Raw genomic sequence first — 26,393 nt, 5'->3', positions numbered from 1 at the left:
GAAACTGCCATTGTAATTGTGCTACGGTGACAATGTTCTGGTGCTCGTCAGTGCCGCTGTTGTTGTTTTCTTTGGTGTAAAGACCTTTCGAAGGTGCCTGTGTTCATATGAGCTCCTGGTTATTGGTTATGAAAAAATAAAAAGATTTTTTTTCCCCGGCAGCTGTTTACTATACGATGTCTGCTGGTGTGTTTATTAATCTTAATATAACATTGGCCTGCTTATTTCAGAAACTGGGCTTGATTATAATAGGTTGCAGACTGAATTGTTACTTAATTAACAGCCTTCGGTCAGAAAAAATATTGCACACAAAGCTTTCAAGTTTTTGAGTGTTTGCAGACCCCATGGTAGACGACTAATTAAAATAGTCTCTTGGATATTATGTATGAAATATAACCATTTCGAAATACTGACTGGGGAAATGTTTGAGATTAATAGCCTAATAGATTTCTTCCCTGTAAAAATGGTAAAGATGTCGATTTAGTGTATGTTTATAGACTACAAAGACACGACCTGTGTGAATTCAGTTGCATTCATGTGGACTGTAGGCCAGTGATGGGCTTGAAAATAGTATGAAAATAAAACAGTTTTTAGAGACTTTTACAAGTGTATAGGCCTATTCAAAGATAAAATGACAAAAAATGTAACGTCTGAATTGTCATTTAGTTGCCAACTGTCAATTATAAATGCGACTCAGTTACATACAGTAGGCTACAGCGTTAATTAATACAAAATGATTACATTAACCCATTAAAAAATGCAGGATGTATAATCTTTTAGTTTGACATATTAAAGTCACCTTGAGAAAGTAAACATTATGGCGCCATCTGGTGTTTTGTAGCGGTAGCACAGCTGCATTGAGTTGCTGCAACATTTCAAAGAATGACTGCTTGGACAAAGACAGTGTGTGATGTGCTTTATTATGCATCGGACATAAGGAACAAATGCTTATATTAAAGTAGTTCTAGTCTTTCAGGGTGCTAATTATAAATGAACGACAGCATATTCAAATACAACTGCTACCCAAAACAAAAGCCAATTAGCGACATTCAGTGAAAAGCAACATTATTCAAAAGACGATGTGAGGAAAGAGGAAACAACACCTGAGCTACAATATGACATCAGTGAGGCAGAAGGGAGATACATTAAAACATTTTTGGTCGCACTGGAAATTTCCACCCTCCATCTAGTAAGTCGCAACACAAAACACACAAACGTTGTTTTAAACAGATTACTGTTGACTATTTTTCATATTAATATTATATATATATATATTATATATAATAGCATAGCAGCAAGCATAAAACATTTGTTTGTCTCGGTATATCAAAGCAAAATGCAAGACATGAAAGTACACTCAAATTAAGAGCCCAGAATGATATTAAAGGGATACTCCACTTTTTTTGGAAATAGGCTCATTTTACAACTCCCCCAGAGTTAAACAGTTGAGTTTTACCGGTTTCAAATCCATTCAGGCGATCTCCGGGTCTGGCGGTACCACTTTTAGCATAGATTAGCATAGTTTACTGAATCGGACAGGACCATTAGCATCTCTCTCTCTCTCTCTCTCTCTCTCTCTCTCTCTCTCTCTCTCTCTCTCAAAATAATAATAATAATAATAATAATTACCAGAGTTTCGATATTTTTCCTCATGGTACGGCAGCAAAAATTCCCGATTATTACGCAGGAATGAGAGTATAGTTCCTATCAGCCTAGAAAATTTACATTTTCCGTCGGTCTTAGTACACGTTGTAACTACAGAAGAGTCAAGTTTTAAATAGGAAATATATCGAAACTCTTTGGTCATTTTTTTTAGAGAGATGCTAATGGTCTTGTCCGATTCAATGATGTATGCTAAGCTATGCTAAAAGTGGTACCGCCAGACCCGGAGTTCGGCTGAATTGATTCGAAAACAGTAAAACTCAACTGTTTAACGCTGTGGGAGTTGTAAAATGAGCCTATTTCCAAAAAAGTGGAGTATCCCTTTAATGCATCTCCTTTGAACGCAACAACCAGTTAAGTACCACATGCAGAAGCCCCTGCACCTTACTATAATCATAAATTTGACTAAATATCTACAAACTCAAACGATATCAATAAAAAATATACCTTTATTTAACCTATAACATCAACTTAATTTGTAGGTTAAGAATTTGACAGCAGGCATTAGTGTAAGCGGATCCATTAATAATACTAGAATTAGTGCTTGGAAATAGTATGTAGCCTACTGTAGTTGCGCTGGATCTAAAACTAATCATTTTATATCAACACTTTGGCTGCATTAGACAGTTTAAAACAACAGGGAAGAGGTGTCATATAGTCTAGGAGACTATGATGTCTATCCCTCTCATAGTATGTCCTGTCATCTGAGGAGATGATTACAGAGCCATCAGAAACAGGCCCTCAAAGTGAGTTTAAAGGGATAGTATACTCATGTTCTTCAAAATATCTTTTGTGTCCAGCATAAAACGTATGGAACAACTTAAAGGGGAGTAAATGATTTTAATTTCTGGGCTAACTATCCCTTTAAATCACCTCATCTTTAGCAACAAAAGGCACTGGGGTCTCAGTGGTGCGACTATCCAAGCGCTACGAAAATAAAGTCAAACAGCACACAAGTATGCTCATTTTACCAACTAAAGAAAAACATTAATGAAATAGTGTAACGCCACTACAGTTTGATCATATTTTGTATTAAAGTAATACACATACTTACTATGCAAAATCCTTAAGTTTAAAGTACACACTTAGAGACATAACTCATGTTCTGCATTTTTGGCATTTGTTTTAAAATGGAAAAATAACTATACACACAGACAACGAAATCTGGTGATTGGTGATTTTAAGTAGTTGGATGTGTTACAGAAAATGTACAGAAATAAGGAAAATCAAATTCAATTATATATTTCAAATTTTTTATAATGACTTTTCTTCAAAAGGGACCTTTGAAGGACAGCCTGAACATACATCTCCGACACATCTGCTCCAGTGTAGGACTACCACGTCCCGTCCGGAGATCAACCAGACTCCAGTAGACAAAAAATGGCCACAAAGCAAAGCTCACTGTAACTATGCTGTGAAGTAGAAGGAGAACGAGAGAGAAGCGTTTGAGGCTGGATCCTCAGTGCGGTTGTTGATCTGGTAGAAGCGTTCCCTCTGGCTGTTCGACCACGGGCTCTCCGTCAGGTGTGGAGTCTGAAACCTCTTCGATATCGCCTGTCGATGGTGTCGGGCTCATCTTAGTCTGCAAAGTCAGAAATGAGACTGGGATTTTCCACATTTTCAACTCACATACACAGTGTGTTGATATTATCCTTCACCTTTAAGGTTTCCACTTTCTCCTCAAATGACTTGAAGGTGGGTGTGTTCCTGCAAGAGATGAGATGATTTAAAACAGATTGAATCTTCACACTTCACAATCAAAATGGAAAAGCAGTATATCAGTATATCAAATGTTTTGCAGCCTTTAATCCACTATGGCTGTGCTCTAAATCCTAAAGAGCTGCATATTTAGGCAATAGTTTTATGTATCAGACACAATCCTGAGGTCTTTCCAAACAGTAGGAGACAAAATGATGCTTTATAAGATTCATTCTGGCCACAATCTGAGCTAGCAGCACATACTCTCTATAGATAAGGAGTCCATTATGCCAAGCACTTGACAGCCCCTGAGATTTTAGGTTAATATTTCTACAATTTAACAACAAATATGCATGTTCACGGTTCTGGTTGTTGGTTAATATTCCAAATTTTTGCGATTGTGTTCTCAATTACACCTACATGACATGCAGGAAAACAGCTTTAGTGAGTGTTTATTTCGAATGTTTTTGTTTTAAAATGATTCATTTACAGTATAGGGCTGCACAATTAATAATCAATACTAATAACATTGCTTTTATATACAGTTTTTTTATACTGATAAAACATGGATGGATAAAAATGAAGACCGAAATATGTTTGTAAGAATACAATTGTACTAATAAACTAAAAAAGGGATATTTGTAACGCAAAATAATTTTATTTTACACTACAGTTACAATACTAATGTTTTAAATTCTTTACTTTCAAATGTTAAACCTTTGAGCTAATATTTTGGACACCTTTAAATCTGGGTTTAGTTGACAACAGGTTTAGAAATGCTTCTTGTTACAAAGTTGGTTAAATTTATGTCCACAAAAATGTTGGAAATTATGCAAATGTTAAAAGTCAAGTTAAAAAAAAAAAAAGACGCTTGTTAACAACATGTAGATATGGAGTTTGAGTGGATTAGCATTTACTGCGTATTGAAACGTGGCACATATCAGACTAAATTGCAGTCTTTTGCTATTTCAACTTAATTTCAATTATTGTGCCACTATTAATTTATTTTAATTTAATTTGAATGGCAATGGATTAGAATTAGCTAAACAACATGCTAAATGTGAGATTATTACAATGAACTGTGGGTGTTTATGAATCTCAACTTATTGTTTATTTCAACTTAGCTGTTAAACAAGATCATTTTAAAACTAAATTCATGCTGAAAAACTACATTACCCATGATGCTGTACAAAAAAAAACAAAAAAAAAAAACACCAATCAGTGTTGAAACAAGCCAAATCCACCAAATGATCTTGTTAGCTCCGCCCACTCCCATGAAGCACCAGAAATTTAATCAAGTCGGTTTCTCTACGCTCTCTAAATAATTATATTTGAATATTTATGATATATTGATGATATAAACTTAAAATATATTGCTTTTATATGAGTAGTTTTACATTTCTTCATTGTTTTTTATTCTGTTTGCAATTCTTCATGGGATTGCAGTTCTTTCTATCACTAAAGTCATTAAGTACATTTTTGACCAATTTTCAATTACTTTTTTGCTTCAAATCAAAGTTTGTAGTGTTATGATTCACCTCGTAGCTGGTTGACTTGATTCATGGCTTATAACTCTTTAACAAAGACTTTTTATAAAATCTCTAAATGAATGGAAAAAAAAATACTTCCCGAATTAGCGCTGTTTAAAAAGTATTGCACTCTATTATACAACGAAACGTCATTATAAAACAATATCTGACCACAGAATGCCACAACTGAGCAATCAGAATCAGGTATTCCTGTGAAATACAGAGGATTATGTGGGTCTGCCAGAACTGTTCCTTACCTCATCACTGGCATGCTAGCCGAGTGCTGTATGGAGCGTATACTATCCGTCAGCAGCAGAGGAGAGCAAATAGGAGTTAGCTAAAGCTGTGAGTATTAGACGCATTACAAGAGGGGAAATAAAGTCATGCACCTACACATGTCTATGAGTTCATAATCAGCATGAAAAAACACCTCAGCCCTTCATGCTGCGTGAAATTGAGTATGAGTATAAGGCTTTAATCCATGAGGGGTTTAAGACTTTATTACCGCTATCACTGACTCGGAGTCACACCACAGCTGGGACGCCCAGTTTGGATGAATAGGGTGTGTGAGAGAATTAGCAGGGAATAAACAGGGTTTAAACATGTCTGCATCACTGTCAGAGAGGATGATTTGTTCAGCAGAGCGACAGCCAGAAGAGCGATAGATTCGTGTGGGATATGAGCACGTACACTATGAAGAATGCTGAGAAACAATGAGAGATGATGACAGAAAGCAGGAGAAAAATCAGAAAACAAGTCTTTGCATAAGACTGATGGGAAATCATCTTATTGACTTCTATTCATTCATTCTTTGATGACAAGATCAATTTTAAAAGCATAATCCGTTTTTTTTTTAAGTTAGTTACAGGAATAGTTCACCTAAAAGTGAAAATTGTTAGCCTGGGAAAACCCAGACAACTTCGGGCAAATTTACATTTGTTCTGCAAGTAGTCTGGCAAAGAGCTCATTCAAGTCCATTTCTAATCCGTAGAAATCGCGGCACCAATCAGAAACGTTGAGGTGAGCTTTACACGCTGACGAACGCTCTGATTGGTTTTAGGTCTATCCAATTGCGCCCAGAGGCATTTGAGCGACGTCCGTTGGTGAAGCGCACCAACTTTTAAATGCATTATTATATTCAAATTGCAAAATTGCAAACACATGAGAGGACAGTCTCCATGAAAGACCCACTGGCAGATGAACGTGCTACTACATTTCTCTCCGAAACGGTAGGAAATTAAATTAGATTTAATAGAGGATTTTAACTGTGACAAGATGATTGACAGGTCAGTTTACGTGACAGGATGCAGATAAAGATGACGAAGTAGTATGTCCCAAAGCTTGCCTACTTTTTTGCTACACATTCAAAAGTAAATACCTTTTCTTCACAAAAAGAGTACATACTTTTATGGCGTAGTGTAACTTAGGCGAACTGGGACGCAGCATATGGCTTTACACAATGACGATCGCTCTGATTGGTTTTAGGAGTTTTAGGTCTATCCAATTGCGCCCAGAGGCATTTGAGCGACGTCCGTTGGTGACGCTCCTTTGGAAATGAGTTATTAATGAAGCTTTGCCAGACCATAACTCAGTTACTACTGAGAATGGTCTGGTTTTAACCAGGCTAGAAAATTGTCATTATTTACTTCAAACTTGACTGTTTTTCGAGATTTGAGATATTTTGAAAAATGATCTTATGGACCAAGTGAATTTCATTGTATGGACAAAAACAGTTCTTCAAAATGTATCCTTTTGTGTTCAGCGGAAGAAAAACAGTAATATGGAATGATGTAAATGATACATTTATACATTAAAGGGTTAGTTTACCCAAAAAATGAAAATTCTGTCATCATTTAGGCAAGGCAAGTTTATTTTATATAGCAAATTTTCATACACTATGGTAATTTACTCACCCTAATGTCGTTCCAAACCCATTACACTTTTGTAAGATATTTTTAATAAATCTGAAAGATTTCTGCACCTCCATTGACAGTCCAAGCAACTACCACTTTGATGCCACAAAAAGTTCATAAATAGATGATGAACAGAGTGGTTTAGTCCAAATTTCCTGAAGAGTCACGATCACTTTATATGATGAACAGATTAAATTAAGGCTTTTATTCACATATAAACATTCATTAACGCACACATCAGTTATGATAAACGGAAGCTCAATCATGCTTGCTTGACGTGCGAGAACCAATGAGGTTCATAGTACTTGTTCATAATGTTACGCAGCACATTTGAGCTTCCGCAAGAACCAATGAGGTTTGTTTTTACGCATCGTGCAAGTACGGTTGACCTTCTGTTTATGTCCGCTGATCCAGATTTAACTTAAAATATCTTCATTTGTGTTTCGAAGATGAACCAAAGTCTAACGGGTTTGGAACGACATGAGGGTGAGTAATTGATGACATGTTTTTTATTTTTAGGTGAACTTACCCTTTAAAGTAAAGGTTTGAGAAGAAAAAGTATGCATGCAATGTTGAAACATGCAGGGGAAGAAATGGGAGACTAACACTACCTCCAAGTGCATGCCACACTATAAAACCATTCATCACACTACGAAGAGGTGTAGCAGCCAAAATAACCGGCTTTTGTTTGAAGCCTCTGTAAACAGTCTTACCCAAAAGAATTGGAAAATGACTGTAATCTGTAAATGGCAGAGGTGTCATTAGCGAAAACAGTTAACAATGTTGCCAGCGCTGCAGCAAGAGTGTCGTAAGATGGTGAAATTGAGCATATGTCAATTCCTCTGACTTCAGTGTATGATGTGGGTGTCTATGGTTAATGGTTTTATTCTACCTCGATTTTGGTAATTTCACTGTGTGTGGGTGCAAAATTCAGTCCTTTGCCATTTTGTCCAGTAGTGTTATGCTAAAGCCACATGTATGTATAAGTGGTTATCACAATGGCTACGTTCACACAGATGAAGCAGACTGAATACTGTCTGTAAAATCCGATCATTGAATTCAAGTCTCAATTGTCTCAAATAATGCCTGTAAACACATTGGCAGATAAATAAAGCACATATTAAAATGTTCAATTGAGACCTTAAAGAGAATGGAAGCTCAGTTTACCATATTTGATGAGCTACATGTATGAGTATTGATCAATGTTTATATTTGAATAAAAGTATAAAGGTTTTGGTTACATGGACTTTCAATATATATTATGGGGGGACCTATCCATTTAAAGATTTAATTTAGTGACATTGTCGAAAACTCCTACAACTCCACCCAGCATTTAACAGGAGTTTTGTCTCATTCTCGGACCACAAAACCTCCCAAATTGCACTTGTGACTCCTTCAAGTAGTCACATTCTTGAACTTAGAACTCCAAACAGGAGTGATAAACATTATCTGATGCTGTGTGAACGTAAAACAAAGTGGTTTAGAACAGACATTATTAGTAGTTATTAGTGAGTATTCATTCATTTGTTACTAGGTCAAAAGGGTACAAGGGATAGTTAAATCAAAGGATGATAACTTGGACAAGGACTTCAATTTCCCTTCTCACCTTACGTCCTCCAGCTTTCTGGTAATGGCTGAGCCCACGCTGGAGAACGCTGTCGTTGCCTTCTGACCCACTTGGGACAGGGTCTCTGAGGTCTTCTTATACCTGTCCAGCACAAATGGGGGGGTAGATGAATAGAGAAAATGTTAACAACAGCACAACTTAACCGTAAAACACCAGATCATGTCATTCTAACAGCTGGAGCGCGCTAGTAAAGTCATAATGTTCACAACTGTACTTCTTTAATGTAATTCAGTCAAAAAGCAAGTGTGAATGCACAGCAAAAGCATTGACAGATGGAGTCGCTCCGCAGCAGCAGTACGAGAGGCGGCGGGAGGCACGCAGATGCCTTAGGCGAGTGAGGGCACGTACGCAGTGGAGGTGGTGACTTCCTGCCAGCCTTTGCTCAGGTTCTGTTTAAACTCGTTGAGTGGACTGATGCCTAGCTTCCGCTTGATCTCCGCCACCTGCTTCTCCTTGGCTGCCAGCACCTGAGAAAGAGTCTGGATCTCATCTTCCACCTGTAGGGAAACAGGACAGAAGAATTCATCTGACATGGAAAATATGGTCAAAATAAAAATGTGTAAGACTCCAAAAAATTCAAATCACTGATATAGCTCATCTATTACGGTACGTTCACACGGGGCGTCAGCGTCAACGCTTGACGGAAGGCGTGGCTGAAGTTTGGCACTGACACCATGGTCATAGCAGCGTCAGCCAATGAAATTTAAAATGTATCCTCAGTTTGCAGCTCTTGAACAGGATGAACGTGATTGGCTGCCGCCTGGCTACTGTATTTGCATAGAGCGATCCTATTGGCTGACGCTTCCGTCTGCGGCGCTTCACTGGCGTTGCTCGCGGCAGAAGTTGAAAAATTCTCAACTTCTGCCGCGAGCAATGCCAGTGAAGCACCGCCGACGGATCCACAATTCTTTTCGGCAACGCTTGACGTCACCCATTCAAAGTCAATGGGAAGCGTTGACGCTGACGCCCCGTGTGAACGTACCGTTAGAGACTGGTCCAGAAGAGAGTGGGCATTGCAAAATGAGTTTAGCCTTGAGAATCAACCACACTTGGTCCTGAGAGAATCTCAGAGATGTTGTTGAGACAGGCTGGAATCTGAAATATAACTAGACTGAATGATGTCGACCTTAGCTAGTTCACTGCAGAGATCTGCTTGCTCTTTCTCAGTTAGGGCTGTGCAGGGAGAACAGGGTACTGCATCCACTGCATCTTCGCCTACTTCTGGGATGAAGTCTGGCCTCTGGGTCCCTACAAAAACAAAGACATGCGCTATGAAATATTTTAAAATGGTTGGCCTTAGAAAAGGCTGCAGGTTTTAACCCCACAAAGGGCAATGGAATGGTGAGACACTTTATATGTCACACTGTAAATACATTAGAAAAAAAGTTGCTGTTACAAAAAAGTCACACTGTGAGATAAAATTAAAATTACAACAGAAGTCACAATTACAAGAAATAGCTCTAATTAAATCACAATTACGAGAAAGTCATACTGTGATATTTAGTTACAATAATGAAAAAAAGTCACTTTACAAGAAATAAAACCACACTATGAGATGAGTCGCATTTACAGGAAATAAAATTACACACTGAGATATAGTTCTAATTATGTTGCAATTATAAGAAAGTCATAATGTGATATTTAGTTACAATAATGAGTCACATTACAGGAAATAAAATTACACTGTGATATGTGAATTTACAGTTCAGAGAAAAAAGTCGCAATTACAATAGTCACATTGTGAGATATTAAGTTACAAACAATTACAAGAAATAAAGTCACATTATATTTTTTTCATTTATATTTTTCATTAACATAAAAAGTTACATTGTGAGTGGCAATCACCTTTGTACTTTTGTATTCTGATGCAGAAATGGGCTTTCTTATGGTAAAACAATTAGAAGTTCCGGAAACCAATTCAACTTATTCTTTGTGCTATGAATTTTAGCATCAAGTAAGTTTTAGTTCACTTCAAGTTGAACTGTCTGAGTGTCCAGAGAAGATTCTGGTTCTGATTTAGACATTCTGTTGAGTCAGACATCACCAGGAGGCGAAAGAAAAACATAAAGGAAGATGAGGAGGGCAGAGAGAAGTCATGTGCCAAAGAACTTTAAAACTTTATAAGGTGCTTGTCACATGATGGACACCCACCCAAGGGCTCACGCTTGTCTGGAAGATGTACTTTGATGCCTCCACTGACAGCCCATGCAATGGAAATACAAAATAAAGAATAAAACTCCTGGATGACACTATTCAGTGGGCTGATAACTGGGTAGAAAGGCCAAAAATTCAACACTGTCAATCAAACTGACAAAAATATGACAGCCCTGAATGAATAGATCTGCACTACACTGTATAGTACACTGTAATGTTATCAGCTGATGTTCTTGTTCTCATTTAATCAAATCAGTGTTTTTGGGCTTTACATAATTATTGGATTAACAAAATTACCTGATAAGACCATTCACTTTGTTAAACACTGATCCCTGAGCTTTAAAATAATCAGTCTTTTCGGTTGGCCAAAAACATAAAACATTTAAATGATAATAAAAATCAAAGCTTGCTCATGTCCATTTGATGGACCTAATTTTATGCCTAAAGGTCAAGTCAGAGATTCAGGTTCCAGCTTGCAGCTGGGAGGTTTGAGACGTGTTTTGAGGAAGAAACTGCATTTAAAGTTGCATCACATGAGGAAGGTGTGCAACTCATTTGTGAGCAGCTTGTTTGGTATTTCTGGAAAAACTGGTAGGCTGACCTCCCACTTTAACTTGCCACAAAGGTAATTAGAAACAGAAGTGAAGAGCTTGTTTCACAACAAATTCCCCCACCCCATTTTATATCTATCTATCTATCTATCTATCTATCTATCTATCTATCTATCTATCTATCTATCTATCTATCTATCTATCTATCTATCTATCTATCTATCTATCTATCTATCTATCTATCTATCTATCTATCTATCTATCTATCTATCTATCTATCTATCTATCTATCTATCTATCTATCTATCTATCTATCTATCTATCTATCTATCTATCTATCTATCTATCTATCTATCTATCTATCTATCTATCTATCTATATATCTATCTATATATATATATATAAATGTGTGTGTGTGTGTGTGTGTGGTGTGTGTGTGTGGTGTGTTTAAAGTCTCTTGACAAGACTTTTGCGACTTGATGCGAGTAGGAAAGTATTTTTAACCATACTTTGATATGATATACTTTGAAATAATATAATACAATTATTAACAGAAAGTTATTGAAATGCACTGAACAATGATTATATGAATTGGTTACTTTCCTACTAATATGAACAGGATGAATTAAATACAGATCATACAAGTTTTGGCTAAGTGGGAGGGTGAACGTTCCTAAATTAGTAGCAGTAATTTTCAGTTTGAATAAATTAAAGTCTTTTCCCACCTTCTATGTTCACTTTCACAATGTCTATTAAATACACCATTATCTCTCAAAACACAATTCTTTTGAAACTACACCTGCTGACTGTTATAGTACGCTCTGAGTTACACACTAGCGCACTGACACAGGTGTCACGTTCATTCATCATGGGAAAGGAACACTGACAGTGTCATCCAAGTTCAACGGTCGATTTGAGACAGTTGAGTAGTTTACCGGGGGACTCACATTACATCACTTGCACAGTAATTATGACTATATCCAATGGCTGAACTTCATACTGAACTTGAGCCGGGATGAGCACTGCCTGAAAGCATGGTTCATCTATAGAGTTGTTTTGCAGCATAAACAGGTTTAATGCAAAGAACATTTGTGGCTCATTCGAGCGTAGAACCCGGAAGCGCTGCACTGCGTTTACAACATGAACAGCGTCAGAGACTGACATGGAAGAGAAGTCATTTTTGAAAAGTCACACAAAAAAAATATATTCTCGTCGCTTCATAACCACTGAACCACTGTAGTAACATGGACTTTTTTAACGATGTCTTTACTACCTTTCTGGGTCTTGAAAGTGGTAATTGCGTTTCTGTCTATGGGGGATCAGAAAGCTTCAAAAATATCTTAATTTGTGTTCTGAAGATGAACAAACTTACGGGTTTGGAATGACATGAGTAATTAATGACTGAATTTTCATTTTTGGGTGAAGTATCCCTTTAAGCACAAGAGAAACTGACTATAATGTGTAAGCAAGTTTGCCAAACTCTGTGCCGTTCCTGGATGTGTGTAGCACCTACAGCTCTGCATATCCTTCAACAGGACCCCGTTGATAAAAAGGAGGAACTGGTTTTATTTCGAACAAGTTCCCTGGTTTATTCAGTCTGATATTTCCTTATCTGAAGGGGGTGTAAATAGTAGGGCTGGAAGAAAAAAAAAACGATTCACCTAGCTATCGCAATTTTTTTTTTTTTTTACAATTCTAAAATCGGTTTTTCTATTCCAGAATCGATATTAATTCAAATTCAATTGCTTTATTTTTGTCCTTGCTTGTAGATGAGGTTGACAGAAGTTAGCCACTTTCGTTCCAAACAGAGGATGAAATGTGTCGTTATCTATGAGTGTTGAGTGTCAACTTCATAGTATCATTATTTCTGTGATGCAATAGTTAAAGGGATAGTTCACTTTGAAATTAAATTTTGGTATGTTTTAGCTTACCTCAAGGGCATCCAAGATGTAGGTGCCTTTGTTTCCGCAGTAGTTTCAATTTTGATATTTTTAGGTCAAACCGTTCTTGTCTGTCAGTCATATAATGCAGGTCTATGGTCACTGTCTGAAAGAGCATGCACAGAGTCCAAATTAAACAATTCCCCATCGTAAGTACACAATGATGGCCTAAGACACGAAACGAGCGGTTTGTGTGAGAAAACGAACAGTATATCGTTTTTACCTCTTATACACAGCCACGTCCAAGTGATCTGAGGGCGCGCGCGTTTCCTGGTGTGTGACGTGTGCGCGCGTTCTGGCTTAGTCTGCGCAAGCGCCGGAAAGTGTACAAGAGGTAAAACAATATAAATACTGTTCGTTTTCTCACACAAACCGCTCGTTTCGTGTCTTAGGCCATCATTGTGTACTTACGATGGGTAATTGTTTAATTTGGACTTCTCTGTGCATGCTCTTTGAGGTGGTGACAATAGACCTTCATTATATGACTGACAGACAAGAACGGTTTGACCTAAAAATATCAAAATTGAAACTACTGCGGAAACAAAGACACCTACATCTTGGATGCCCTTGAGGTAAGCTAAAACATACAAAAATTTAATTTCAAAGTGAACTATCCCTTTAAAATGATCATAGAAGAATTATCATGTTCAAATATGAACACTGATGTCTACGATAGCTCTAGAAACTTGGTGCTTAAATTAACGCGTTTATCGATTACATTGTTTAGCCACTAAGTGGCGACAACTGTTAAAACGTATTTGTTATTGAATCATTTATTCAAGAGAATGTAGTATTGTATGATGCTTCTGAAATAAAAGTCAGAAAGATGTGAGGATTTGCAAATATGACTCATCTTATATACATCATGTACAGTCTGTATAAGTGTATGATTTAACTTTTCCCGATGGTCTAGTGTTAAATTTGTTTTAATATATTGCAATATCGAATCGCAATACTTGTAGAATCGCAATTCTTAAAAAAAATTAAAATAAAATCATCGCAATACATATCGTATCGGTGCCCAAGTATCGTGATAGTATCGAATCGGGAGATGGGTGTATCGTCCCAGCCCTAGTAAAAAAAAAAAAAAAAAAATTTCAAACATACACACAAGTTGTTGTTTTTTTTATTCTAACAACAACAGCCAAAACATATAAAATGGCATAAAAAACTAAATATGACTAAAATGTGTTTTAGACACATTACAACAAATTACAACCACTATAAGTGGATCTCAGGGAAGAAACAATAAATAATAAAAAATAATAGAGTGAATGTCTAGTAGAGATGGCCCTATCCCAGTGTTTGGGAGTTATTCTGCAACCTGACGGCCCACATGAACAGCATCTGCTCCTGAAGGCTGAGCTTCTCCAAAACATCAGCAACTGACAGGAAGAGGGCTCTTACGTACTTTTAATAACATTCTTTGTCTCTTTCTCCGTAACACTGCTTGTCTCTCACTGTTACACTGACAAACACCAGTCCACACCTAAACACACAAACACATCAACTCAGCACCTGAACAAACACAGTTACCTCTGAGCGATGGTACGGGTGAGCCAGGGGGAGTGAAACTCTCTTTGGGTGACAGGTAGAAGTAGCTAGTGTTCACTCCCTGCTCAAAGTTGAACGGAGACGTGTACTCCTCGACAGGTTCCTCCATGCTGCCCATGAACAGGAAGCTCCCTGGACACTAAGTGATTGCATGTGACTGAGCGTGTTAGGATCACTGTGCCGATTGTCCTATTTGCTAGCTACGGTTGCGAGTATAAGTGTGTATTGCTGATCCTGCAGCGCTAGCAGGGAAGCCGCAGGCTCACATGATGTCCAGCACAAGACAACGATGGCAGCGCGTTAATAAGTTACCTCTCCAGAGTGATCTATTTCCGTCACGAGCCGACACTCCCAGCTGTAATCTTAACTGTCCTCATAGGGATTGTAGACAATCCTGTAAAAATGCCAGATTCTCAAGGTCTGAAAAAAGCAATCGCCATCGTCTTCAGCTTTCTCATGCTCAGCCCCCTCCATTTATCCACATCCACTGGAAATGAAGATCCATTTGTCCCCTGGTCACATGACACTGGGGCAAGCCCACGAAAGGAAGCTGTAATCTGTGGTGGCCCAGATTACAGCCCTAATCCATCACAAAGGTCCTCCGCACCGCTTCAGATACACACCAGCTGCACAAACCATTAGGCTACATGCTGAAATGGATTCAGCCAAGCGCAGTGGATTCAACCTTTATGGTTTGATCCATATAGGCCAACACACACTCGGCACCATTATACTGCAAACATATTCCATCCATGCTGCATTATATTGAGGAATGCAGATTTTATAGGTTTTATGAAACTGTGGAAGATCATTATTAATATTATCAAAACATAATCGCAAAGGCATGCGTGTGTGTGTGTATAATGTCAGAGTGAAAAGGCTTCTCGAACAAGAAAAGAATGAAGATTAGAACTTGGTTTTGTCCATTGGGAATTGAAAGGATTGTTGTCGTTTACTAACTGCTGCGATCTCATGTGAGCGACAGATTGTTGGAGAAGATAGATTACTGTCCCGTACTTGCACTGGTGCACACAACATCAGAGATGTCATTGCGAGGGGAAAAGGAAATATTTTTTTTTAATTAAAGAATTTAATAATTTTATATTAAAGAAAATATAAACATTAATTTAAATTTAAATTATATTTAAAATAATCACTGTAAAATTCCATTAAAAAAAGAATTGTCCTTTTAATTTTATGGTGACATTAAAAATAAAATAAATGCTTACTTTAAATATTTTACAATAATAAATACTTTTACTATACTATATATATATATATATATATATATATATATATATATATATATATATATATATATATATATATATATATATATATATATATATAAAATATGCATGCAAAAATGTTTATTGTTGTTGTAAATATTGTGATATTCATTTATTTATGAGCACATGTCTACAAAGAGTGTAAACACTTTCTACATGGCCCTGTTTGTTTAAACAGCTTGATATAGCAACACCTGCTCGTCCAATAATCCCACTATGGGACAGGACTAAATCTAATGCTCAGATGTGGTTAAATGAACTCACAAAAAAAAAAAATCACAATACAAAATAGTAAAATAAAAAGAATGCTCAAATCATCACAGTATTCCTAATATTCCCAACAAAATCCTTGAAATTCCATTTGATGCCACTACCATTACTGGTGCGGAAACACCTGACACAAGCAGAACGCAGTCCAGTTTTCATTTCCCCTGGTTTTAAAATACAATACTACATGCTATGTATGACACACCCTCTATACAGCACTGTCCCTGAGGAGCTGGAATTACATAGATGCCAGACTACAGTTGCTTTCTTACGTGAAACAGGTCTGTTCTCCCCAGAGATCAGCAAGAACAGTCAAATACACAAAGAATCAGGTTATAAAGAGAGTCACGGGACTCTTTTCAGCTGTATTCATATACAAGAGCCAAGCAGTGACAAACACACGTGCACGTCAATTAACACACTAACTACATTCACCACGCACGTCTAGGACGGCAGAACCTTGACGCCTCCGCACTGCTGTCTGCAGGTTAGTACCCGGATATTTGCCTTTCACCAAAGTCCTTGTTGGCTCCCATCCAGATTAAATTGCACAACCAAAGCCTGCAGATGTTCAAATAGAGACTTGAATGCAATCTGCAGCCATAGAAATTTTTTATTTATGTTCCTTTGCATGCCAAATCATTTTCACACGAACCTAATACAATAAATTTTCATTAACACTTCAGCACATGTTGGCAAGTTCAGACAAAGCCTTTTTTCATGTGCTTTACAGGGGCCTGGTCCATTGTGGGAGAGTTTCAGATCACGTGACAAGCCCCAACCTTCATGTTAGGAGGACCTGTCTATGACAATGTAAAACAGCGGAAACAGAACAGAGATATTCAATGAAAGAAGGTGCTGGACTTCCCATTTTAAAAAACGGACGAGAAGTATTGTTTTTTAAAAAGAGGAAATAAGCAATAATCACACATTTGCTTTGACAAAACTCTTTGTTAAACAACACAAATTTAACTAGATACATGCCAACTTCTGCCTCTGGCCCAGTAACATATCCATGACCCCACATGGAGTGGCAGTGATTTTTACAATGCCAATAATAGGATGGACGTGGAATCCCATGACTTCATATAGAGCTGGAAAAGCCTTTCAATGGACTCGTGCCACTTTAACATCAGGAACCCTTCTGAACCGGCTCTCGTATGACTCGCATTTAAGCTCAGAGAGCACAAGAACATGAACACCCCAGTAAAGAAACAAAGAGGACATTTGAAGCACCTAATAAACCACAGCTTCTAATCAATTACTGGGTTATTCCAAGCACATTGCATCTCGTGATTGGGACAAACGAGAATCATGGGACAGACAGAGTGCGACTCTAGCAGCCTGCAACAGACATAGGGGAATAAGAGGTGGCAAATGGAAAAGGTTTAGCAGCCTATATGGTGGTAGAAAAGGGCAACTTGATTTCTTCAAAGGGTGTAAGAATTGTCAAAAGCATGACTAATGGGAAAATGGAGGAAATTTTTAGCTTAACACGTTACTGACATGGTATGCGAGAGGCATTATTTTCTACCAACCCAAACAAACAATCTTAAGGTTGGGTGTTCAAAATTGTCTGTGTTTACATGACTGAAAGAGGATCAGTTCAGAGGGTTGGAGGGTCACAGCGAGGCCTTAACTTTCTCCCCTCAGTGCAATGTTAGTCCACACCTTTATTAGGCCAAAACTCTCAGTCATGTGAAAAATACAATAAATAAGACAAATGACACATTTAAAATAAGGACAAAATAGTTATTCAGTTTAATGTCATAAAAAAAAAGATCTTGTTGTTTTAATTATCCAAACCATCTTTTGGAAACAGTGAGAAAGCGGTTCTACTGCTACACTCCAACTATAAGTGAAAGGTGATTAAGGGACATGTGAGCCATTCACACAGACGCTTCAGGAAGATATTGCATAATCGGATAACAGTCTATCAGTGAAATAAATGCGTGTTATTTCAGTAAAGAATTGTATGATAAGTGATTTTTTTTGTAATTTACAACCACACTTTTACAATTAGTATAGGTTCGGCGGTCTTAAAGAGTAAGAGCCAATTTTCAGGCCCACAGACACTCATAAACATAAGCCACGCACACACACACACAAAATCTATATTATGTCATGATTTACTCACCCTCATGTAATTCAAAATGACTGACTTTCTTATGTGAAACACAAAAGAAGGATGTTCTTTCTGTTGTTCTCCATAAACTGCTATTAAGCTCCAAAAAAGTACAATTTAGGCCAAGTATCATTAATTTACAATAAACATATTTAATAACAGCTTTGTGTGAGGAACAGATCAAAAACTTAAATCTTTATTTTTGGATGTTTTCTAAATGTGGTCTATTTTTTATATGGTGGTCTGTTTCTACAAAAAAAGCTATCATATGAAGGCTCCAAAAGACTTGGAATACAGTGCACATGTAACTATAAAGATAACGATAAAGATATAGTTCTAAAAATCGTTCTCAATATTAAAGAATAGCAGAGAAAGTTATTGTTGGAATAACTTTCAAAACGAATCCATCCAGCTGATGAACGATAAAAACATTGACAGCCAATCAGAATCCATCCAGCTGTAATGAGCTAGAGCATTTAAAGTGACAGACAAGTACTTTAAGTGACTTTTTCATTTTTAGAGCTCAACAATCAATAGCACTTGTCCCCATTTTAGAAAAGATCATCCAGAACATTCTGTAATATTAAGTTGTGTGTGTGTGTGTTTGACAGAAGCAAGCTTTTTTAAAGGTCCCGTATTATGCCCCTTTTCACAAGATGTAAAATAAATCTCTGATGTCCCCAGAGTGTGTATGTGAAGTTTCAGCTCAAAATACCCAACAGATCATTTTTTACAGCATGTTTAAATTGTCATTTTTTGGGGCTCAGAAAAACGCGCTGTTTTAGTGTGTGCCCTTTAAATGCAAATAAGCTGCTGCTGGACGGCCCAGGGGGCGGAGCTTCATGAGCTCGCGCTCAGTCTCTCAGGACAATTTCATCTCACGGAATGATGATAATATCAGAAACTCTCAGTAACGGTGTTCATTTCGAGTCGGACTATAATGCCTACAGAGTCAAAGTGCTGTATAGAGATGGAACAGGTATAGTTTAGTAGTTTAATTACGATTATTATAACGTATTTGTCATCTGCTTTTATGTATCTATTATTTATTAATAGCCTACAAGTCTGCTGTTTCGGACCAGGTCCGAATGATGATCAAACATATACTGATGAGTTTAATAAAGTTTATTGTACATCACACAAAAGATGAAGCGTCAGTTTTACTTCAGAAAATCACCGTAAGAGCTGAGTAAACACAGTAAGTTATTAGAAGTGCGCAAGTACATAAACGAATTTCGGTAGAGTTGAGGGAGCATTCCCAGGGTTTTTCCCGCATAGACAATTATGAGGCGGCCGCCTCCGTCAAATTTCGTGCCGCCTCCGCCTCTCGACAAAACTCGGACAAACAGTCACGTGCTCATATACACTTTTTCCACCGTGACGGTTCTGTTGCGGTTCCCGCTTGTGTCCATAGTGCTGCACGGATCATAATCCGCGGGTCGAGTGGGCCAAGTAATAACAACATTCCATTCAATCAAGGGTGGAAGACAGATAAATCATTATAATGTGTTGAGTGTAATAAAGACACGGAACTCCCATCATGGTAACTTACCTAATGTACGGACGGTAACAACGCTGTTGAGGTTCGCGCAGTTATTTATAACATATTAATTATAGTTAAGAAACAATAACGTTATATAGGCTACACACGACCAGAGTGCTGTTTTCCTGAATGCCATCACGATTGAAACCGAGATATTGATTTCATTACAGTTCAATAAACAAATAGTTAAAATTAAGTTACTTACATTTTTAGACGCAATGACTGTTTTTGTTCTGTTTCAGCAGCGAAAATAGTTCCAAACAATAGAACCATAGCGCATCTCACAGCAACACGCATCTATGATTAATTACTGAATGATTCAGCGTTTTGAACTAATCACTCGAGTCAAAGATTCAATTACCCATTATTAAACCGCCTCATTCTGAATAAATCAGCCGTTTGAACGAATCGTTTAAATGAATGACTCAATGACTCGCTCATTAAGACGGCCGCCTGCCGCCTCCTACTGGCGGTTTAGTTTCATAAAGTAGAATTCTTTTCAACATTCCTTATTTGTATATTCAAAAAATATTTAAAACAATCTCATAATCTCATTTAATACAGTTATAATTTTTCAATGTAAATTATTTAATTTGATTGGTAACAGCCTAGTGTCTTATTATTTTAATTGAATGTATTGATAAAATGTAAGAATTTGAAATGAAATTTAGAGCATACATTAAATAAAATTAGGGGAAAATGCTTTATAAAGGTACAAAAATTATTCCGATAAGAGTGTTTTCAAAAATGAAACATTGACAATTTAAGTTTAAAGGGAGTAAAGCCTCTGTTTAGGCTATAAAGGAAATGTAATTTTGCCAAAAGAAGAACTTTTATTTTAAATAAATGTTAATTTTAAATCAGCCTACTTCAGTGTGATATGTTACCATATTATCATGCTTAATTGAATAATTGTAATGTGATGATCAGATGCAGATATCTAAATCAAAGAATATGGGTGGTTGGCGGGTGGATAATTATTTATTTTTAACAACAGATTCGAGTGACTCAAAGTGCACCAGATTAAGGAATTTATCTAGCCTGGTTAAAACCAGACCCTTCTCAGTTGAAACTGAGTATAGGGTCTGGGGAAGCTATGTATACAAATCATTTCCAAAGGGGCGTTACCAACTGACGTAGCTCAAATTCATCTGGGCGCTATTGTATAGTCTTAAAACCAATCAGATCGATGAAGGGGATGACGTATGCTTCGAGTGTTGTTCTTTGCTCCGGTTTTAACGAAAACGGTAAGTTTAAATTGCTCAAAACAGACGCGATAATTGATTCGTTTATATACTGTCTATGATTCAAACGAGTGATGTTTCACGGCGGCAACCGGCGTCACATGTTGACGCTAAAGGGTGCCCTTTGCGTCCGATATTAAAGAAATTTCAAAAGCGTCAGTATTATGACGCCATAGGATGAGAATGCGTTGCATGTAAATTCCTCCCCAAACTTTTCTGATTGGTGCCGCGATTTCAGCGGCACAGTAATGAGTTTGAATGGGCTCTTCTCCAGACTATCCTGAAGAGAGAATTAAAATTCGCCGGAAGTAGTCTGGGTTTTCCCAGGCTAGAATTTATCTTTAAAATGTACAAAATTTTCTCCCGGGGGGGCATGCCCCCGGACCCCCCTAGTGTTACGATTTTGCCACCTTCCTGTGGGCGGAGGTTAGTCAAAAAACTGTTCTACTGACGTCATTAAAGAAGGAAGTAGAGGGATGTAGTCCAAACGGGTGGTTCGATGTAGGCGACTTCTGTTAAATAAAATATCTCGCTTGGCATTGAACTTTGAGCTTTATAATTTTACAGATATTATTCATACTCTAACAACAACATTACACACTAACTAAAGTTTGAAACATGGGATCACGAAGAACGGGACCTTTAAAATAATATAGTGTATTCCAGCCTTCAATGATGACAGCATTGTCAGGTGAACTATTTGAACATGAACTAGTCCTTTAAATCACAGTATTATTCCTATGATGGCAAAGCTGAATTTTCAGCATCATTACTCCAATCTTCAGTCACATGATCCTTCAGAAATCATTATAATATACTGATTTGGAGCTCAAGAAACATTTCTCATTATCAATGTTGAAAACATTTTTTTATTTTTGTGGAAACTGAAACATTTTTTTCAAGATTCTTTAATGAATAGAAGGTCCAAAGAGCAGCATTTTTTTTTTAATTACATTGTTTAGAAAAAAATGTGTCTCTATTGTTACTTTTGATCAATTTGAAAAAAAAAAATCTTCCTTTGAACAGTAGTGTAATGCATCTGTACACGCACAGACCAAGACAGAGAAAAGAATGACAAATATGTAGCCTTAGAGAACAAGGAGAGTATTTGGAGCAATATCTGAAATACCTTCTTTAAAATTAAAAAAAGAAGAAAAAAAAAAAAGCTTCCAGTCTGTGTTACTTCAATTTCGCATAAAAACACGGAAATGACCCGACTCAAGCCATCACGAATCCAACATTCCGCTTTGAGTTCTGATGTTTTCAGTGAACTGACATCAAAAAGATGAAGAAGTAACAGCATAACTGTTAAAACATGCAGACTGGACAGAGTTAAAAACTGCAGCACACCAACAAACTCCAGGAGTGGAAATTTCCACCAATGAGATCAAAAGAATTCTCTGCTAGCTGTTGGCGATCAAGTAAACTTTCAACCTTGAATTGCTGAAGTCCACCCAACGGATTCAGGCAAAATCTGCAATTCATAACAGAACAAATGCAACAACATTGGCTACAGAAGATTTGATTGCAGCTCCCTGTAGTTCTGTTAGTCTTTCATCTTTTTTATTTTCCTATGTTGCCATGACAGCAAAAGGAGAACAGCGTGCAGATCTACTAACTAGCAACTGGTGACTGCAGAGGCAAACTATAAATTAAAAACATATTCTGATTTTGACAGCGTTAGATCAGATGTCCTAATTCACAGGATTACCCATAGCTTGTGCGAAAGGTCTTTCATTGATGACTCACTCACTGATGCAACAATACTAAATCACTCTGCAAATCATAGACACATTTACTAACTTGAGTTCTTGGCACTTGATAGGATTCATACGATGACATGGGTCATAAGGTCAGTATACCTACGGTAAACAAATCATCTCAGGCTTTGTCAAGCACTTTGCTTGTCACATTGCACAACGGCCCATGGGCACCAGCTGCAAAAAAGACATGGGCACGCAAAAAATGAGCAGATGGCTGCCCTGCGTGAGAGAGATGAGATGAGGGGAGCAGAAGACTCAGACAGGAAGGCTCTGGCTCCCGGGGAGGCTGCTCACCGACACACTGCAGCCCAGGAGGGATGAGAGAGAACAGGCCGAGCGGAGCAGGGCGGAGACCAGGAAGAAGACAACATGGTCAGGAGGTCAGAAAGGACTATGAAAACAAAGCACGATGTGACCTTTAGTGACGTCCACGACTGTATATGCTAGACCTTTATTATATTGTTAAACAAGGGCAATGTCTTGAATCTGTTTTTTTTTTTTTTTTGCCTAAATTAATACTTGGTCATCCTCATATGAACAAGATCTGAGAAACATTTAGGTTTGTATTATAGCATTATATGGCCTGAGAAGCTCGGAAAGGCTCAAGCATCTCCACGCCCCTACAGAGGAAAAGCTGTACAGAGATTACATAGCTATATTATAATTATATATTTATATATGTTCAGTAAGGCAGCAAAGATTTTGCATTTATAATAATAAGTATCAATGCTGATCAAAAACAGGATCATAAATCGTAAAATTCTGTACCAATGTACTTGCATATATAGACTATATTTGTTTTACTTTTTTTTTTCAGTAAAATATTACATCAAAACAGAGGACAACATCTAATCTAGGACTACACTAAATTCCAAAGACTAGACTAAACTAGTCTAAATCAATAGAGTGAAGGCTAATGCATTTCCTGCCAGATGATAACCTCAACGCCAGGCATCTGAACACAATTTGAGAACACTTTGAGTTGGAAAAATAGCACACGGCAGAAAAACTATGTCATCTAAGCCAACTATTTACGCAATGATGCAGTGCCCGAACAGGAACCCAAGTTAGCCAGATCATATCAGAAGGAACACATTGGCAAAAAACTTACTATATAATGATCAGGTATATGATGCACACACACACACACACACACACACACACACACACACACACACACACACACACACACACACACACACACACACAGTATGATCCTGCTGATAATCTGACCTTAACCATCATAACATAAATTCTCATTTTTAGGTCCATAATCTGCATATGAATGACATCAAACAAAGGGAATAAGAAACATGAGATGATAAAGAAGAGGAAGAAAGCTATCAAAATAGTGATACCATAAACTGTGTTCTATGCTTTATTTTATACTTCCCTGGTCATATTGTCAACTTAAAATAGAAAGATGGTTTATCTGCAAGACATTCAAAGACTAACTCAATTAACGGAATAGGCACGATAGAAGATTGGAAATAGGCTAATACAGAGATGAAAAGAGAAGGTTCATCAATAGCAGCATATTTACAGCAGGTGTTTAAAGCTAACATATGTTTCAATGATGCTGCAAGCAAGTTAAGCCCACGCAAGTTAAATAAATAGTCACAAACATCCTTATTTACAAAAATAAATCAAGTTTTGCAGTTGGATAATGGATAGTGGGAGACTATGGTTCTGGTAGGTCCATAATAAGTTTTAACAGTATTTAAAAACGCAGGTAATTATTAGAAACGAACTATTGAAAATGTGCACAAATGCTATAACCCGAGTAAAATCCCTGTAAATATATATCATGACTGACTGTCACATAACCAATATTCATAATAATTAAACAACCTCTGTTCCATTACCAGCTGTTGGCTGTGCTAACAAACAAGCTAGCTAACTTCTGAAAGTTGAGTTTTGTTGCATTTCTGATCTGTGGCGACATGTCATGTCACGTTGTCAAAAGAATTCATCTACCTTGATCGGCTTCCTCCATCCTGTCTTTGCGGATTCTGTATGTTGTGAATTGTTCTGATCCTTGCGGTCCCGCTTTCCCACTTCAATCTTGCAAATTTGAGCTCAAAGCTGCCACTGCATTCTAGGCTGCTGATGCGCGAGGTGGGGTGGGGTCGAGTGACGTCATGACGCACAGCACGTAGAGATGTAAACAGACAGAGACGGGCACGAGGTCCCACCTGGCGCGCCCACTGATGACTAAAGATACAATAATTTATTCTAAATTATTAGTTATTATGTTAATTACATGAAAAACTAGATATGACCTATATGTGAAATAACCATTTTATATTTCATATTTATGGCAATTAACTATAAAATATTGGCTAATTTAGAAATTAGTTTTCCTCCATGCAGGTTAAATAAATATTGGTCTGTTGACATAAATAATAAATAATGTGATCTACGTATAATTACAAAAATAACTAAAATGTATTACAAATAATTTTAAATAAACAAATTTGCATAGTAAAATAAAAATAACTAGAGGCATGTCAATTGCTATTGCATTTTTTTTATTTATTTTTTTAAATGCAGTCTTTTCTCTTTATGAAAAAGAGAAGAGAAGAAAATAACAGTTTAAATTAACGAGGAAACCATTCGGGTTTGTTTTTTTCACCAGGCATTAACTAATATTAATTTGATATATTTTAGTTCGTGAATAACACGCATTTTACCTTTCTAATTTCGACATGATAGCGATAGTTATCAGCAAATGAGATAAGTCCTTCATGTTCACAGGGTGGGCTCAAAGTTACCTATTTTCCCTAGAAAAATACTTTCCAAATGAAACTATTTTGCCTTTAATTCAGAGGAAACAGTAGGCGGTTATTGCTGGTTTATAAATCGTCAATCATGTTGGTACTGTAGGAAATTACGCCACCCACTGGGTAACAGGATTTAATAGTCTAATCCTACAGTATATTTTTTACTATATGTTTGTTTTTGGATGTTTTTTGAACCCCCACATCATAATTCCTATATAAAATACGACTAGAACTAATGTGTATTCTTTAAAACTGATGATATTTACATCATTATATTGTAAGAACATCTCAGTTTCTTCAAAATAATATTAGTAGGCTAGTTTTAACTAAAATATATGGGTTTCAACTCGATGCCCTTCATCAGTAGGCTTAGGCTATACATTTAAAATAATTGAAAAAGTGCATTGAACTTCGCTAGATGTAGGCTACCTTGGACCACTTTGATTTGGGCTACTTAAAAGGCACATTTTCCTTAATGTAGCAATTAATTTATTAATTTAAGCAGCAGCGTAATTAAACTTGACGCTTTTTATTTAACCTAGGTTTTTTTTTACCGTGTATAGAAAAAATATATTTATGTGAACGTGTAAAAACAAATGAAAACACAATTCGATAAAACACAGTGACCGTAAAATCAAGCTCACTAAGATAATGTAGTATTTGACAAAACGGTGTTGTTAAAGTTTCTGAATTTCACGGAATTGATTAAAGTGTATTAAAACAATGGATCAAAAACTACATTTACAACGAT

At 36.9% G+C, this 26,393-nt stretch overlaps 1 protein-coding gene across 1 annotated transcript; it reads right to left on the bottom strand.

Moving 5' to 3' along the window:
- Nucleotides 1-910: 910 nt before the first annotated feature.
- Nucleotides 911-25,065, bottom strand: tpd52 (tumor protein D52). The gene is made up of 6 exons (XM_081377520.1): nucleotides 24,837-25,065; nucleotides 9,556-9,677; nucleotides 8,778-8,926; nucleotides 8,409-8,510; nucleotides 3,321-3,369; nucleotides 911-3,244 (listed from the first exon to the last, which is right to left on the bottom strand). The coding sequence occupies exons 1-6, from the start codon at nucleotides 24,853-24,855 to the stop codon at nucleotides 3,122-3,124; spliced, it is 564 nt and encodes a 187-aa protein (XP_081233646.1). The 5' UTR covers nucleotides 24,856-25,065; the 3' UTR covers nucleotides 911-3,121.
- Between the last annotated feature and the right edge of the window lie 1,328 nt (nucleotides 25,066-26,393).

Source organism: Scardinius erythrophthalmus, assembly GCF_964197995.2.
Source record: "Scardinius erythrophthalmus genome assembly, chromosome: 10".
NCBI classification, from domain to species: Eukaryota; Metazoa; Chordata; class Actinopteri; order Cypriniformes; family Leuciscidae; genus Scardinius; species Scardinius erythrophthalmus.
The sequence above is the reverse complement of the archived record's forward strand: the minus strand, read 5'-3'. Positions and strand labels throughout refer to the sequence as shown.

Bases quoted from the DNA above. Each gene is read 5' to 3' on its own strand.
- tpd52 (XM_081377520.1), bottom strand. The intron at 8,927-9,555 runs GTCGACATCATT...GTTTCCCTACAG, and splicing joins TCTGCAGTGAACTAGCTAAG to GTGGAAGATGAGATCCAGAC. The intron at 3,370-8,408 runs GTGAGAAGGGAA...CATCTCTTGCAG, and splicing joins AGAAAGCTGGAGGACGTAAG to GAACACACCCACCTTCAAGT.